This window comes from Erinaceus europaeus, chromosome 14 (genome assembly GCF_950295315.1).
Source record: "Erinaceus europaeus chromosome 14, mEriEur2.1, whole genome shotgun sequence".
Lineage (NCBI taxonomy): Eukaryota > Metazoa > Chordata > Mammalia > Eulipotyphla > Erinaceidae > Erinaceus > Erinaceus europaeus.
In genome coordinates this window covers 32623698-32638791 of record NC_080175.1, presented here as the reverse complement: position 1 = coordinate 32638791, position 15094 = coordinate 32623698, and the positions used below count along the sequence as shown (strand labels likewise).

General features: G+C 45.9%; 1 protein-coding gene across 2 annotated transcripts in view; it reads left to right on the top strand.

The window, feature by feature from the left end:
* EGFR (epidermal growth factor receptor) overlaps positions 1 to 15094 on the top strand; it is a 210137-nt gene that overhangs the window by 148409 nt on the left and 46634 nt on the right. For both annotated transcript variants that reach the window (XM_060171534.1, XM_007535219.3), the window contains exons 4-11: positions 2763 to 2897; positions 6720 to 6788; positions 8568 to 8686; positions 10946 to 11087; positions 12174 to 12290; positions 13578 to 13704; positions 13799 to 13872; positions 14697 to 14787. In XM_060171534.1, coding sequence (XP_060027517.1) covers positions 2763 to 2897; positions 6720 to 6788; positions 8568 to 8686; positions 10946 to 11087; positions 12174 to 12290; positions 13578 to 13704; positions 13799 to 13872; positions 14697 to 14787 — 874 coding nt within the window. The remainder of the gene's footprint in view (positions 1 to 2762; positions 2898 to 6719; positions 6789 to 8567; positions 8687 to 10945; positions 11088 to 12173; positions 12291 to 13577; positions 13705 to 13798; positions 13873 to 14696; positions 14788 to 15094) is intronic.

Sequence of the window (15094 nt, the reverse complement as noted above, 5' to 3'; positions counted from 1 at the left end):
GTGGTGAAAATCCACATATACTTGTTTCTAGCTCCACAGAAAGAAAAGGAGAAAAAGAAAAGAGCCATCTCTGTGCTGAGCAGAGCGCTATGCACCTGCTTCTGTGTGTGTTGTTCCTGACAGGCCTTTCCTGCATCCTGTTTGCCTGCCCCAGGCCCCCTCCAGGCAGCCAGTCTCACATCATAGGACGCTATGTGACAGGCAGAAGGACTTAGCTTCCAGCCTTGACCCCGTCACCACCCAGCCATCTCCCAAAGCACTTCTCTCTCCTGTTGCCTCTTCTTCAGAGCTGTGGGATGAACGTGGGTCACACACCCCAGGATTGTGAGAAATGAAGTGAATTATTACAGACTGAGCACTCAGAAGTTGTGTGTGCAGTGGACATACTAGTGTGGTTGGCACCAGGACTGTAAAAACCCTAGACAACTGAATGCCATTAAATAATTGATTAGATAATTAATGCTAATGGAGTACCACGATGTATAGTGAACCCTGTGCCCCCACAGAGGAAGCAGCCATTGAATGTTGAAAGTGAAAATAAAAGGTGACAGGAGTAGGCAAACCAAGTAGAGCACACACATCACCATGCACAAGGAGCTGGGTTCGAGCCTCTACTCCCTACCTGCAGGAGGAAGTCTTCAAGAGCAGTGAAGTGGGTCTGCAGATCTCTCTCTCTCTGCCTCTTTTCCGCTCTATCTCTCCTTCTCTTCTCATTTTCTCTCTGTCCTGTCCAATAACAGAAAGAAAAAGCAGAATGATGTGGAGCAGTGAAGGGGACAGTAAAAGGCTGACTGCCCTCTGTCGCTTTTGTCTTCCCAGCACCAGGCAGGACCCCGAGGCTGTTTGGGGGTGCTATCATGGGGCACCAGGGCCTGGTATCTTTGTCTCTGGAGTCCTGATTCCCCAGTTCTGCCTCTCCAGCCTGTCAGTTTCCTCCCTGTGCCTCTGACTTGCCTGTCTGAATGTTTTCACTTGCCGGGCCTGCTTTCACACCCATCAGTACACCAAACCATCAGCATGTGACCATTTCAGACCTTCCAGCCTGCCTCTTGGAATCCCTCTCTCCTCTGCTGTCCCTGAAAAAACTGCCTGCCCATCCTCCTTCTGTGCCCTGGCCCCTCTTGTCTGCCTGCAGGAGCCCCCCTGAAGGTATAGTAGGTGCCATCCTGGGTGCCCTACCTGGAGAGGTCTCCTGTCCACCCACTGTGCGGCAGCTGGACATCCTTTCCTGTGTCTGTGCTGGTCATTGGCCACTGTGAAGGCCGAGCAAGAGCACATGCACAAACCATTTAGCATGTGCCAGGCAGAACCTATTGTGTATTGTGGTCTTCCAGGGGTGTTAGACCATTCACGGTGTGAGTTTGTAGAGAGAAGCTAATGGCTTGAGTCTACCTACACAAGCCCTCGGCCCTCACTGCAGGGTTTTGTGCTTGAAAGCTGCTCGGTCGGGAATGATGCTTAATGCCAAGGAGGTGGCCCTTCTCCTTATTCAAGCTTGATGTCTGTGTCAACACTGTTTCTGTCTTCTAGCCACTCTGCCTTGGAATCAGCTATACAGTCTCTCCCCTCATGTTTCTGATGCCTGTGCTATCTCTTCCTCCCAAGTAGGTTCATCTTGCTCACAGCATGCTCCCACCTTTCTCCCATTCAGTGTGATAGAGCTAACCTGTGAGAGCACCAGCTTGCATGCAGGCCCTGGCAACAGTTTAAACCAGAGCTGAGACATGCTGTGTTCCTCTCCCTCTCCCTCCTCTTTGATTCTTTCTTTTAATAGATAAATAAATCAGTAAAAGGTAAATTGAAGGCTGGCGAAATAGCTCACTTAGATAGTGTGCTCCTTTGTTACATGCATGACCCAGCCCCCACTGCATTGAAAGAAGCTTTGGTGCAGTGGAATGAGTCTCCCCCTCCCCCTCCACCACCATCTCCACCTCGACCTGCACCTGTCCCTCCACCCTCCTTTCTCCTCCTCTCTCCCTCTTCCTTTTTTTTTTCCTCTCTCCCTTTCTCTCTCAGTTTTGCTCTCTCAGCCTCTCTCTTCCCCCCATCTCTATTTTTTTTTAAAGATAAGTTGCTAAATACTTCAAAGGCACTTGGTGGCCTCACCACCTTCTTCTGGCCCTCAGATGCCCCTGCTCCTTCCCCAGCAATCCCTGCATGTCACCATCCAGACCTGCAGCCCAGATACTTAATCTCCATAGAGCCACCAGCCCACCATGTCTTCACCCTTCATGCTGTGCCATTGATTGAGGCATGATCTCTCTCCTCCAAATATATATATAATTGCCACCAGGGGCTTGGTGCCTGCACATTTTTAATTGCCACTCTGGGGCTTGGTGCCTGCACATTGTTCCCGGCTGCCATTTTTTCTTTTTCCCTCCCTTTATTGGATAAGACAGAGAGAAATTCAGAGGGGCAAGCAAAAGCATAGAAGGAAAGAGATACTTGTAGCATTGCTTCACTGCTCAGGAAGCATTCCCCCTACAGGTGGAGAGTGGGAGGTCAAACCCGGATCCTAGCTCATGATAACGTGCACTTATACAGATGTGCTACCACCTGGCCCTTCTTCCCACATTTTTGCATAAGTGATCACTCTTATTCAAAGACACAGCTGGGGGGAATCCTCCTTCGATGACACTGTCACCAACCCAAAAGCTCTCTACAGAGCCTCTGCAGCCCTTTGGGCTGGACACAGACCTCAAAGAGTCCCTGTGAATTCAAAGAGAAGCCCACACATTCACTGAGCTTCTGTTGTCATGCAGAGATCCTCCAGGGGGCCGTGCGGTTCAGCAACAACCCTGCCCTATGTAACGTGGACTCCGTTCGCTGGGACGACATCGTCCACAGTGACTTCCAGAGCAACATGTCCATCGACTTCCAGAATCAGCTGGGCAACTGTGAGTATACCTGCATCCCTGTGCCCCTCTCCAAGAGCCCCCTCCCAGGGGGTGGGGAGAGCGTGAGAGCAAGTCAGGCACATATCACTCCCACTGATCTGAATGCACATGAGCAGTACTCAGCTTGCCTGCCTGCAGGAGAGCAGAGAGCATCCCCGGAGCCGGGAAAGCCAGGTCTGTACCTGCAGACTGCTTCTGGTCATACTTTCAGTTCTTTTGGTAGGAGACAGATTCCCCCCAACAACTGAGCCCCCATGTGGCAATGGAGAGAAGCCATCAGTCATATGAACTTACAAAAAAAAAAAAAAAGAAAAAGAAGAATAGAAGCAAGCAAACTGTTCCTAAGACTTGTGAGAACTGTAGTAGTTTCTTTGGGAAATAGGAAGGTGGGGACACATAACTTAAGTGGTGGGTGTGGTGGTACTGGTTCCTGGTACTACTTAGCTCTGGCTTATGGTAGTGTTGGAGACTGAACCTGAAACTTTGGAACCTCAAGCATAAGAGTCTTTTTGAATAACCATTATTGCTGTAAACTAAGATGTCATCACCAATTCCACTTCTCTCTCTCTCTCTCTAAGACAGTGTTTCTAAATTTTATTTATTCATTCTATGTGATAAGACAGAGATTGAGGAGGAAGGGAGGGAGAGGTGGCCTGCAGACCTGCTTCACTATTTGCGAAGCTTTACTCTTGCAGGTGGGGACCAGGGGCTTGAACCCGGATCCTTGTGCATGGTAACACATACACTAAGCAAGTACACCACCACCTAGCCTCTACCAATTCCCACTTCTCTATGTACAGTTCAGTGGCATTGAGTTCATCCATTTATATGGTTTTGCAGTCATCACTGCAGTCCAACTCCAGAACCTTTTATCATCCCAGCCTGAAATCTGACTCATTAAATAGCCATCTTCTCTTTTTCCTTGTCCAGCCCCTGGAAGCCACAATCTTCTCTCTATCTCTACAAATATGACATCCCTAGGGAGCTCATGACAGACACACAGTGACTGTTCTTTGTGACTGACTTTTTTCATATGCACAGATGACATAGAAGATTAAGGTAATAAGTGGAAGCCTTACTAGAAAAAATGCCCATAAAGAAATGGCAGTTTAAGCAAATAAGGGAAATTTCATTATTCAATTAATTTTTCTGGTTTAATTTAGCAAATCAGGGGGAAATGTCGAAGTGACAGGGCTATAAATGATTTGTGAGAGGAACTAGAGGGATTAGGAGGATCCTGTTGGAGGTGATCACCTCCACCTGTGTTTCCTCCATTGGTCTCCTGAACAGTGACATTTCAGAAGTCTGCCTCGCTCCTTATGGAAAAGACACACTTTTTTAAGCCATGTGTAGCTTCTGAAAACTGATCTAATTTAACCTTTACCCCCAAAATCTCCAAATGTAATTGATGTGTTTTACAGACAAAATGTTCAAGAATCAGGGAGTTGGAGGCCAGGCAGTGGTGCACCCAGTTAGGTACACATAGTACTAAGTGCAAGCACCGGGGTTCAAGCCCCTGCTTCCCACCTGCAATGAGGATGTTTCACAAGTGGCAAAGCAGATCTGCAGATTTATCTCTTTCTCTCTCCCTCTCTACCCTCCCTCCTCCTCCCAGTTTCTCTCTGCCATGTATATAATGGGGTGGGGGCTGAGATGAGGGCAGAAATGGCTACCAGGAGCAGTAGATTACATAGTTCCAGCACTAAACTTAAGCAACTGGAGCCAAAAAAAAAAAATCAGAAAAGTTACCCAACTTTATTTTAGTGTTGATGTCATTTGGAATGTGAATTTAAATTAGGGAGGCTTACTTGAAAGTAAATTAAATCTATTGCCCATGTCATAAACAATATAAATTCCAAATACATTAGACTTACATGTGCGTAACAAAACATTATATGTATGTGTAAATTTCTTTTTATTATTTTTCCTTTTGTTGCCCTTGTTGTTTTATTGTTGTAATTATTATTGTTGTTGATGATGTCATCGCTGTTGGATAGGACAGAGAGAAATGGAGAAAGGAGGGGAAGACAGAGAGGGGGAGAGAAAGATAGACACCTGCAGACCTGCTTCATCGCTTGTGAAGCGATACCCCAGCAGGAGGGTGAGGGATTGAACTGAGATCCTTACACTGATCCTTGCACTTTGTGCCATGTGCATTTAACCCACTTTACTACCGCACGGCCCCCCATGTATGTGTAAACTTCAAATGGAAATGTAAAGAAATATTTTTAAGATTAAGTTGAAGAGAAAAAATATCATTGAACATAAAAGCTTCTATATGTAAAGAAATCTTGAAGGCAAGTAAGAAAATATTGTGCAAGATCAGGTTGCCTTGAAACAAGTTAGTTGACTTGTTAATTAGAACTAAAATAGTCCTAAGAAAAACTAGGAGTTTTCAGTTAAAAATACATGTGGGACAAGGACATGAGCCTTGCGTGCACGCGCGCGCACACACACACACACACACACACAAAACAACAAAGTAATGATATTAAAATCATTTGTAGCCCTTCTATAAATTTAGGGAGGAGCAGAACTGGGATGGAGCTTGACAGTAGACTTCATGTTTCCTGTGTGTGAGGCTCTGGGCTTGATCTCAAACACCACCACAGATAAAGTCTACCAAAAAATGACCAATCAATGGCAAATATTTCCAGACAGCAGTTTCATAGATTCATAGCTGAGCTTTCAGAGGACTCACAAATTGATACAGATCTGAACATCTCAGTCTTGCTTGTGCAATATTTGGGGCCACTGGCTTTTAGTTTGAGTTTTTATGTACACGCTGTGATTTAGCTTAAAACCAGCTCTCAAAAATAATAGCCCCGACCCACCAGATCACACACCCTAACATGGGGGCATAGGAAACTTCACCTGGCCTTTGTAAATGAGAAATTCACAGCCTTGAGTTTATTTTAACCCTACTCATCTTGACCTGTGACAGATTACTAGTCTCTCTGCCTTAGTTGCTGCAGTTGAAATGTGAATAAAAGTACTTAATGGTGTGTTTCCTTTTTCTTAAGAGATTTTCTAATCTTAATTTTAATGTATATTAGTGATTGAATAGTAATTTACAAGAGTCTAAGATTACAGGAATATAGTTCCACTCTCACCACCATCGTTCCTTATGTCGCCCACACCTCCATCTTCTACCCATTATCCTCCATGGTTCTCACATGGTCTTAAAGACAGTTTGGCTTATCTCCCCCACGCCCCCCCCCCAAGTTTGTGTGTTTCAGTTATCTATATTCTACAGATGAGGGAAACCATCCAGTGGCTATCTCTCATCTTGCTTATCTCTTAAGAGTTTTGTTCTGTTTGTTACATGTTTTTTTTCTTTTTTTCCCTTTGATTTTTATTGCCATCGGGGTTATTATCAGTTGGGGCTCAGTGCCAGCACTACAAATCCAACACTCATGATGGCCACTTTTTTTCCCTTTTTTTTTTCTCTATTATACTTTGTAGGACTGAGAAAAATTGAGAGTGGATGGGGGAGAGAGAGACAGAGAGAGAGAGAGAGAGAGACCTCCAGCCTTGCTTCATTGCTCCTGAAACTTCCCCCCTGCAGGGCTCAAACCCAGGTCCTTGCTCATGATAATATGTGTATTTATCCAGGTGTGCTACCTCCCAGGCCCACCCCCCTTATGAGTTTTTAAAATCATCTTATGAAGTAATGAGCTAAACAGAGAATGAGAACTCTCAAAACTGTTCCTCATTATCTAAAAACGTTCTATTGCTCATGAGCTTCGGGAAGTATTATCAGTTTCTTATTCATCCCCTTTTCTTTGAAATAGGGATTAAACTATTTCTTTCTACTTGCAGGCCAGAAGTGTGATCCCAGCTGTCCCAATGGCAGCTGCTGGGGCCCAGGAAAGGAGAACTGTCAGCAATGTAAGTCTGGGAGCAGAATCCCCAGAGTGTGTGGCTGCCTGACTGTGCACCTGGATAGCTGTGTTTATCCTCCCTCTGAAGACTCCAAGAGGACTTCCTGACTCTGAGGCTGGGCGTCAGCAGTTCTATGAATGGCTGTCTGTCAGTGTGCTGCGTGGTTTCCTTGGTGGGGGCTGTTTCTAACACTTCAGCTTCTCCTACTTGAGAGCACCAGCCACTGTCTTTGAACAATATCCCTGAGGTTAGAAGACTTGCTGCTGGTGCCTGAGTCCCTCTACTTCTGTTTTCTGTCCTTTTCATTCTGTCTTCGTATCCACCACCATTCTTCTTCTTCTTCTAGCGTTTGCCCTTCTTCCATAGCCAGTCAACAGCGTCAGGTCCACCACCATAAGAAGCATGAGTGATGGCATTTTTTTCACACAAATCCTGCTGTAGATGTAGGAGTGACAGGGCCATCTCAGGAGATGGCAGCTCTTCAGCTGAGGTTTCCATGGGAACCAGAAACACAGTGCTGACAAGCAGCTGATTATTTAACAGCTTTGAGGATCTAAATTCCAGCTGACTAATCCTAAGTGATTAAAATTATTTATTTTCTTGTCCTACTTTTTCATTCCTGTGGCTTCACCTCATGGGTGAAATTTTTTTCAGATAGAAGATAAGGGAACAGAGGAAGAAAGGGTGAGAGAGGGGCTGGGTGGTGGTGCACCTGGTTGAGCGCACATGTTACAATGTGCAAGGACCTGGGTTCGAGTCCCCAGCCCCTACCTGCAGGGGGAAAGCTTCACAAGTGGTGAAGCAGTGCTGCAGGTGTCTCTCTGTCTCTCACTCTCTCTATCCCTCCCTTCCCTCTCAATTTCTGACTGTCTATCCAATCAATAAATAAAAATAATAAAAAAAATTTTAAAAAGAAAGGGAGAGAGAACACAGTACCCCAGCTTCCTCTATGTACTTGAACCCAGGCCATGCACATAAGAAAGCAGGCTTGCTGTTCAGGTGAACTACCTTCCTAGCCCCAGTGTGGTTAAAAGTGAATAAGAAATAAGAATATTTAAATTTTAAAAAGGGGGGGATGCTCACAATATGATCTATCAGATTGTCAGGAAAGTCACGATGCATTTTGGCACAGAAAAATATGATGTGGGCCAGATGGTGGTGCACTAAGTTAAGTGCACATTACCATGTGCAAGAACCCATGTTTGAACACCTGCTTCCCACCTCCCAGGTCTACAAGTGTCTCTTTTTCTCTCTCCCTCAGTATCTCCCCCTCCCAGTTTCTCTCTGTCTTATTCAATAAAAAATAGAAAGAGAGAAAGGGAGCAAGAAAAAAGTGAAAAGAAGGAAGGAAGAAATAGCCACCAAGAGTGGTGAAGTCTTAGTGTTACCACCAAGTCCCAGCATTTAACCCTGGTAGCGGAAGGAGAGAGAGAGAGGGGGAGAGAGAATGGGTAGGGAGAGGGAAAAAAGACATGCTTTTGGTGACTGTAAGATCCCTTGTGGGTTGAAGATGTGAGGACATCCCATCTCACCCTTAGGTCTTCTCCCTGAACTCCCTCAATAATGAGGTTAGCTCTCCTGCGCACACATACACACACACACACACACACACACACACACACACACATACACACACACACACACACACACACACACACACACACACGTATTAACTTTGGACGAATGAGAACATCAGGGAATTTCAGAATCCCAGGACTCCAATGCTCTGGAGCCCTTGGGGTGACCGTGAATCTCCTGTTCATGCTCCCCTGTGCTTCTTTCCAGTGACCAAGGTCATCTGTGCCCAGCAGTGTTCGGGGCGCTGCCGCGGCAAATCTCCCAGCGACTGCTGCCACAACCAGTGTGCTGCAGGTTGCACTGGCCCCCGTGAGAGTGATTGCCTGGTAAGAGGTCCCCCACCCCCCTAGCACTGCCCCTTACCCAGCCCTGGGGGTGGAGTGCCCAGGTCTAGGATGCAGAGAGGCCTGTCTGTATCACCAAGTCAGAGCATTGTTTGTTTGCTGAGATCCAGGATCCGAACACAACCCGGATACCTCAGTTCATAGAACATGAAACTCTTAATCCTCAAGGTCATGAGTTTGAGCCCCATGTTGAGTGCCAATTGTCCAGGGTTTCTAATATCAAGTAACGGGCAGCATAAAGTCAGGGGGTCTCCAACATCTTTCAGGATCCTGCCTTCACCTCTTCCTGTGTGACCTTGGGCCAATGGTCTGACCTCCCTGCCTCAGTTTCCTCATCTAATAATGTTGGATGATAAAGGATTTCCTATGGAGTGGTCTAAATGACACAATCCAGGACCGATAAATATGTACTTTTTGTATTTAATTGTTGTAATTTTAACTTAAAAAGGAGTTTGGGGGAGCTGTGGCACATAAAAGGATTCACAGTGGGGAGCTGAGAACAGGTTTAAATAATAGAAGGTTTTATTAGGGTGAAATGGGTAAAAGGCAAAATATGCAATTATCATCAGGGGTTAAGAGTACACTAGGTCCATAAAGTCTGAGTATAGTTATCAAAAGTTTAGTCCCATAAGATAAACAATTATCAGCTGAGGTATATAGGTTGCTCGTGGCTATAGAGGGATCTAAAAGTTTACCGGTTAGCAGTGTCACATGTGTTCCGTTCCCAGGAGAAGTAGCCATGGTGGATACCTGGAACACCTCTGCCAAGATGAAGCAGCAGCCAAAGAGAGCAGCCTGCTCCAAGTCTGTGCCTTTTACACATTCCCTTGTGTCCCAGCCTCAGGCTGACACCATTCATAGGCTAGTAGTCCCAAACTCCTGTTGGGGTCACAACATTTAGTTTTTATTGTGGCAAGTATGGGAGCTTAACAGTTGTGTCTCCAGTTCAGCACACACATTACAGTGCACAAAAACCCCAGTTCAAGGCCTTGTCCCCACCTGCAGAGGGGAAGCTCCACCAATGTTAAAGCAAGACTACAGGTGTTTCACTCCCCTACCCGCCCCCGTCCCCTCTCAATTTCTCTCTGTCTTTATCCAAAATAAATAAAGCAAAGATTATTGTGGCCAACAGCTTGACACTGTTGTTATGCCTGAGTCTCAGTTCAAAGGGAGGAAGTAGAGTGCTGTAGGGGCCCCCAAAATATATAAAAAGGTGCTAGGAGACTCATCTAAATGGTCACACATGACTGTTACTGGGCCTTGCACGGATGCCTTCTGACCGGCAGCCCCATTGTTGGCTCCACCACAGCTCGGAGAGTTTCTGCTGTGTAGCTTCCTTCCAGGGGCAGGCTCTCAATGCCACCTCATCCCAGTGACTCCACTTGATGTAGTTCCATAGCTCAACTGTGAGGCAGGTTCCCAAGGGTGAACTGAGCATGGAGAGACCTTTGCATTTAACACACGCAGACCCAGCTCAGACTCTGGCTCCTGGGAGAGGACAGTTGTCCATTCCAGAGGCTAAACTTCTTCAGAAGGATGATGGCTTGCTGAGTCAGGGCTCACTCTGTGATGCAGCCCTAGGGCTCACAAAACATTTGATCAGGGCCACTGCCTCATGATGTGGCCTCATGTTTTGTGCATGACACCCTTCCTCACCAAGGCTCCCTGCAGTTTAACTTAATTTATGTATTGTATAGAGACAGAGAAGTTGAGAGAAATGAAGAAAATAGAGAATGAGAGATCTTCAACCATTTGACTACTCATGATGGTTCCCCCCTGCAGTTGGGGAATGGGAGTTTAAATCTGAGTCCTTGTTCATGGAAATACATGCACTTAACCAGGAGTGCCACCCCTGATCCACTCCTAAGCTTTCTAAACAGAATAAAAACAGAATGTCATGGAGGAGACAGTATAATGGTTTTACAAAGACTTTCTTTCTTGAGGCTGAGTAGGGCTCTGGTTTTAACAAGAAATGCCCTTGGGCGCCAGGCAGTGGTGCACCCAGTTGAACACACACATTACCATGTGCATGGACCCAGCCTCAAGCCCCAGCTTCCCACTTGCATGGGGGAGGCTTCACACTGAAGCAGAGCTGCAGGTGTCTCTCCGGCTCTCTCACTCTCTATCCCCCCCTCCTCTTTAATTTATCTCTGAGCTGTCAAATGAAGTAAAAAGAAAAGGAAGCCAAAAAGAAATGAAATATCCTTGTCACCCTAGCTCAGCTGCATCCCCCTGTAATAGGTCTGCCGCAAGTTCCGGGACGAAGCCACGTGCAAGGACACCTGCCCACCGCTCATGCTCTACAACCCCACCACCTACCAGATGGATGTCAACCCAGAGGGGAAGTACAGCTTTGGTGCCACCTGTGTGAAGAAGTGTCCCCGTGAGTCCTCACTGCCATGCCCTTTCACTGGTTCTGTCCTGTCTTGTTTCCTGTGGGGTGCTGGCCTCCTCCCGCCCCAGGTCCTGCTGTAGCCTTCCACAGCAGTCACGTCTGATTGCTTGTGGCCACTGGTCCTTTTCAATATTTAGCTCCTGTACCAGCCAGGTATTTAAGAGTAGGGGGCGGGGGAGGGAGTGGAGTACAGGCTGTGACTACCCGATTAAGCAGGCATATCACCATGTGTAAGGACCCGGGTGTGAGCTTCCACTCTCCACTTGCAGGAGGAAAGCTTGGTGAGTGGTGAAATAGGTCTCTCTTCCTCTCTGTCTCCCTCTTCACTCCCAGTTTCTCTATGTTCTATCCAATAAAATAGATAGAAAACAAAATGGGAAATATTGCACCCAGGAGTGGTGGATTAGTTGTGTCAGCACCAAGCCCCAGCGATAACCCTGGTAAAAAAAAAAAAAAAAGAAGAAGGAGAAGAAATAAATTAAGGGCCAATTGGTGCGCACGTGGTTGAGTGCACCTGTTACAAAGAGCAAAGACCTAGATTTGAGCCCCCGGGCCCCACCTGCAGGGGGAAAACTTCATGAGTGGGGAAGCAGTGTTGCAGGGGTCTCTTTGTCTCTCTCCCTATCACCCCATCCTTCTGAATTTCTGGATGTCCCCATCCAGTAAATAAATAAATATAATTAAAGAAAAATTAAATAATAAGTAAATAAATTTTAAAAAATTAAGATAGTGTGCTGGGAGGCTCACCCTCTCCAGTGTTTTAAATTCTGCTTGTAAAAGTGTGCTTCTTGGGGGCATTGCGGAAGGGTGATTGGTTGGTTATGATTTCACCATTTGGATTTGGGTATTTGTTTATTTGTATTTGAATTCTGTTGGGTTGTTGTAAAAGTCATGATACATTTTGACAGCCTAATACCAGTGGCTGTGGTGTTTAGGGAAACTGTGATACTAATTCCTAATAGAGAATAGAGATACCTGATGTAGAAATCTGGCTTTAGAATTCATCAGCTCTTTGTAGGAGGGCAGCAGAGCCCCTGGGCCTCTCTCACCTCCCTCCCTTTCTCTCTTTCCCAGGGAACTATGTGGTAACTGACCATGGCTCCTGTGTTCGTGCCTGCAGCTCTGACAGCTATGAGGTGGAGGAGGACGGAGTCCGAAAGTGTAAAAAGTGTGATGGACCTTGTCGCAAAGGTAGGAGGCCAGTTGGTGGGAGGGAGTAGTGGCTCTCAAAGTCAGAGCTGGGTGGTGCTAACATACTCTCATCACCACAGCACACTGAGAAGAACTCTGAGTCCACATCTTCAGGCTCAGAAACGTGAACCTCCCCTCACGCTGGGCCCTGACACCCTTGAGCCTGGCATGTCCTCAAAGCCCATGTGCATCTGCCTGCTCCTGACTTTGTCTTTTTACTTTATAGATCCTCAAACATCCAGACTTGTTACAAAAAATGTACAGTGAGGGGGACCTGGTGATGGTGCACCTGGTTGATCACACATGTCACAATGCCCAAGAACCCAGTTTCAAACCCCCAGTCCCCACCTGCTGGGGAAAAGCTTCACAAGTGGTGAAGCAGTACTGCAGGTGTCTCTCTGTCTCTCCCTCTCTATATCACTCCCTTCCCATTCTATTTCTGGCTATCTCTATCCAATAAATAAAGATAATAAAAAATAAAATAAAAATATACAGCAAGCACCCATGTAATCTTTCCTATAAATTCTTCAGCTTATAATGTTTTGTCACATTGCATGCATTCTGTCTGTTGGTGTGTGGATGTGTGTGTGTGTGTGTGTTCGCACGTGCGTGTGTGTTTCTGAGCCGTGTGACAATCACAGATACTTGCATTTCATTCTGGAACACAGTCTCAATTTCAAGAGGTTAATATATATTCATCAGGGGCCAGGCAGTGGCATACCTGGTTGAGCATATGTTACAGTGCACAAGGACCTGGGTTTGAGCCCCCCCCCCGTTTTCCTCACCTACAGGAGGAAGCTTCATCATGAGTGTTGAAGCAGATAGATGTCCCTCTCTCTCTCCATCTCTTACTGTTCCTATTCAAAACAAATAAAAAACTTTTTAAGTTATCAAAAAGAAAATAAATCAACTCAGCATTATTAAGGAACCCTATCTGGATTGTTTGTTTGTTTCCCTCCAGGGTTATTGTTGGAGTTCAGTGCCTGCACTACAAATCCACTGTTCATGGTGGCCCTTTTTGGGGGGTTATTGGATTGGACAGAGAGAAATTGAGGCAGAAGGGAGAGAGAGAGAAAGATAGATAAATGCAAACCTTCTTCACCGCTTGTAAAGCAACCCCCCCACAGGTGCAGAGCTGGAGGCTCAAACCCGGATACCGGATACTTGCATGGGTTCTTGCACTTAGTACTGTGTGCATTTAACCAGGTTCTTACCAGCCAGCCCCTTCCCCAACTGTTCTTAATCCAGTAAATATGAATGGAGTAAATGCCTCCTATGTCTTTACAGTGTGTAATGGAATAGGAATTGGTGAATTTAAAGACGCACTCTCCATAAATGCCACAAACATTAAGCACTTCAGAAACTGCACCACAATCAGTGGAGATCTTCACATCCTGCCAGTGGCATTTAAGGGGTAAGTGACAGTTTCCGTTCCTGCTGTGGAAGAAGAGAATCTGCTGTGTTCACCAGCAGAGCTTCCTAACCAACAACCATTGTTTCTGTTTCAGTGACTCCTTCACACGCACTCCTCCTTTGGATCCGAATGAATTAGACATTCTGAAAACTGTAAAGGAAATCACAGGTGTGTGCTGTGTCTCCCAAGGACCTGAATGAGAAATCAGGGTATCGCAGAGAAACCCTCCAATGTATTTGCCCTGTGTGGGGGGTGGGGTGGTGCTTTAAGTCAAGACTCGACTCGGGTCATCTGTGAATGTGCATATCCACCCTGTGTGGACAGAGAACCAGATCTGTTAAACATGAAGCTGAGGGCTAGGGAGATAGCACAATGGTTATGCAAAAAGGCTTTCATGCCTAAGACACCAACAGTCTCAGGCTGAATCTCCAGCACCACCATAAACCAGAGCTCAGCTTCTCCAGATTTCTGCCCCACCAGGGAAAGAGAGAGACAGGCTGAGTATGGATCGCCCTATCAACAACCATGTTCAGCCAAACCTTCCACCTTCTGCACCTTGTAATGACTCCAGGGTCCACACTCCCAGAGGGTTAAATATTTTAGAAAAGCTATCAGGGGAGGGAGTAGGATACCTAGTTCTGGTGGTGGGAATTGTGTGGAACTGTACCCCTCTTATACTATGGTTTTGTCAGTGTTTCCATTTTATAAATTAAAAAAAAATAATACTGAGCAAAGCTATGTTCTAATCACCATGGGGATAGCCTATTGGCTAGGTACTACAGAGCTAGAGCAAAGGATTCTGGGCAGTGTCTGTCCACTATCAAAAGTGCCTGGACTTGCATCTGCACTCTATTCTGTGAAGAGGTTGAAAAGTACAAAATCATACATTCTCATTGCCTGTTCATATATGGACTTTGAGAGCCTTATAATAACATCTCACACAAAAGGAATCTCCATGTGGTGTATGTTTGAGTCTTCTTTCTGTATCACAGGGTTTCTGCTGATTCAAGCCTGGCCAAAAAACAGGACGGACCTCCATGCTTTTGAGAACCTGGAAATCATACGTGGCAGAACAAAACAACAGTAAGCTGACCCTTACCAAAACCAAAGTTTTGAAATAAGACCTTGAGAAAAGTTTGAAATTAAACTCACAGAAGTGTTGCTCCAAAGATACTAAAGACAGTCTGATATGTCCTTCACCCAGTTTCCCCTGTTACTAACATCTTGCATAAGCTTGACAGAGGTGTCTAAAATGGTGAAATTAGCAAGGCTGTGGTGCTGTGAACTAAACTACAGATGGTTCTGCCTTAAAGGCAGCTCACTGGAAGAGTTTTGCAGAAACTTATCATGGGGAGATAAAAAACTGCATACATATGTCAACAACTGTACT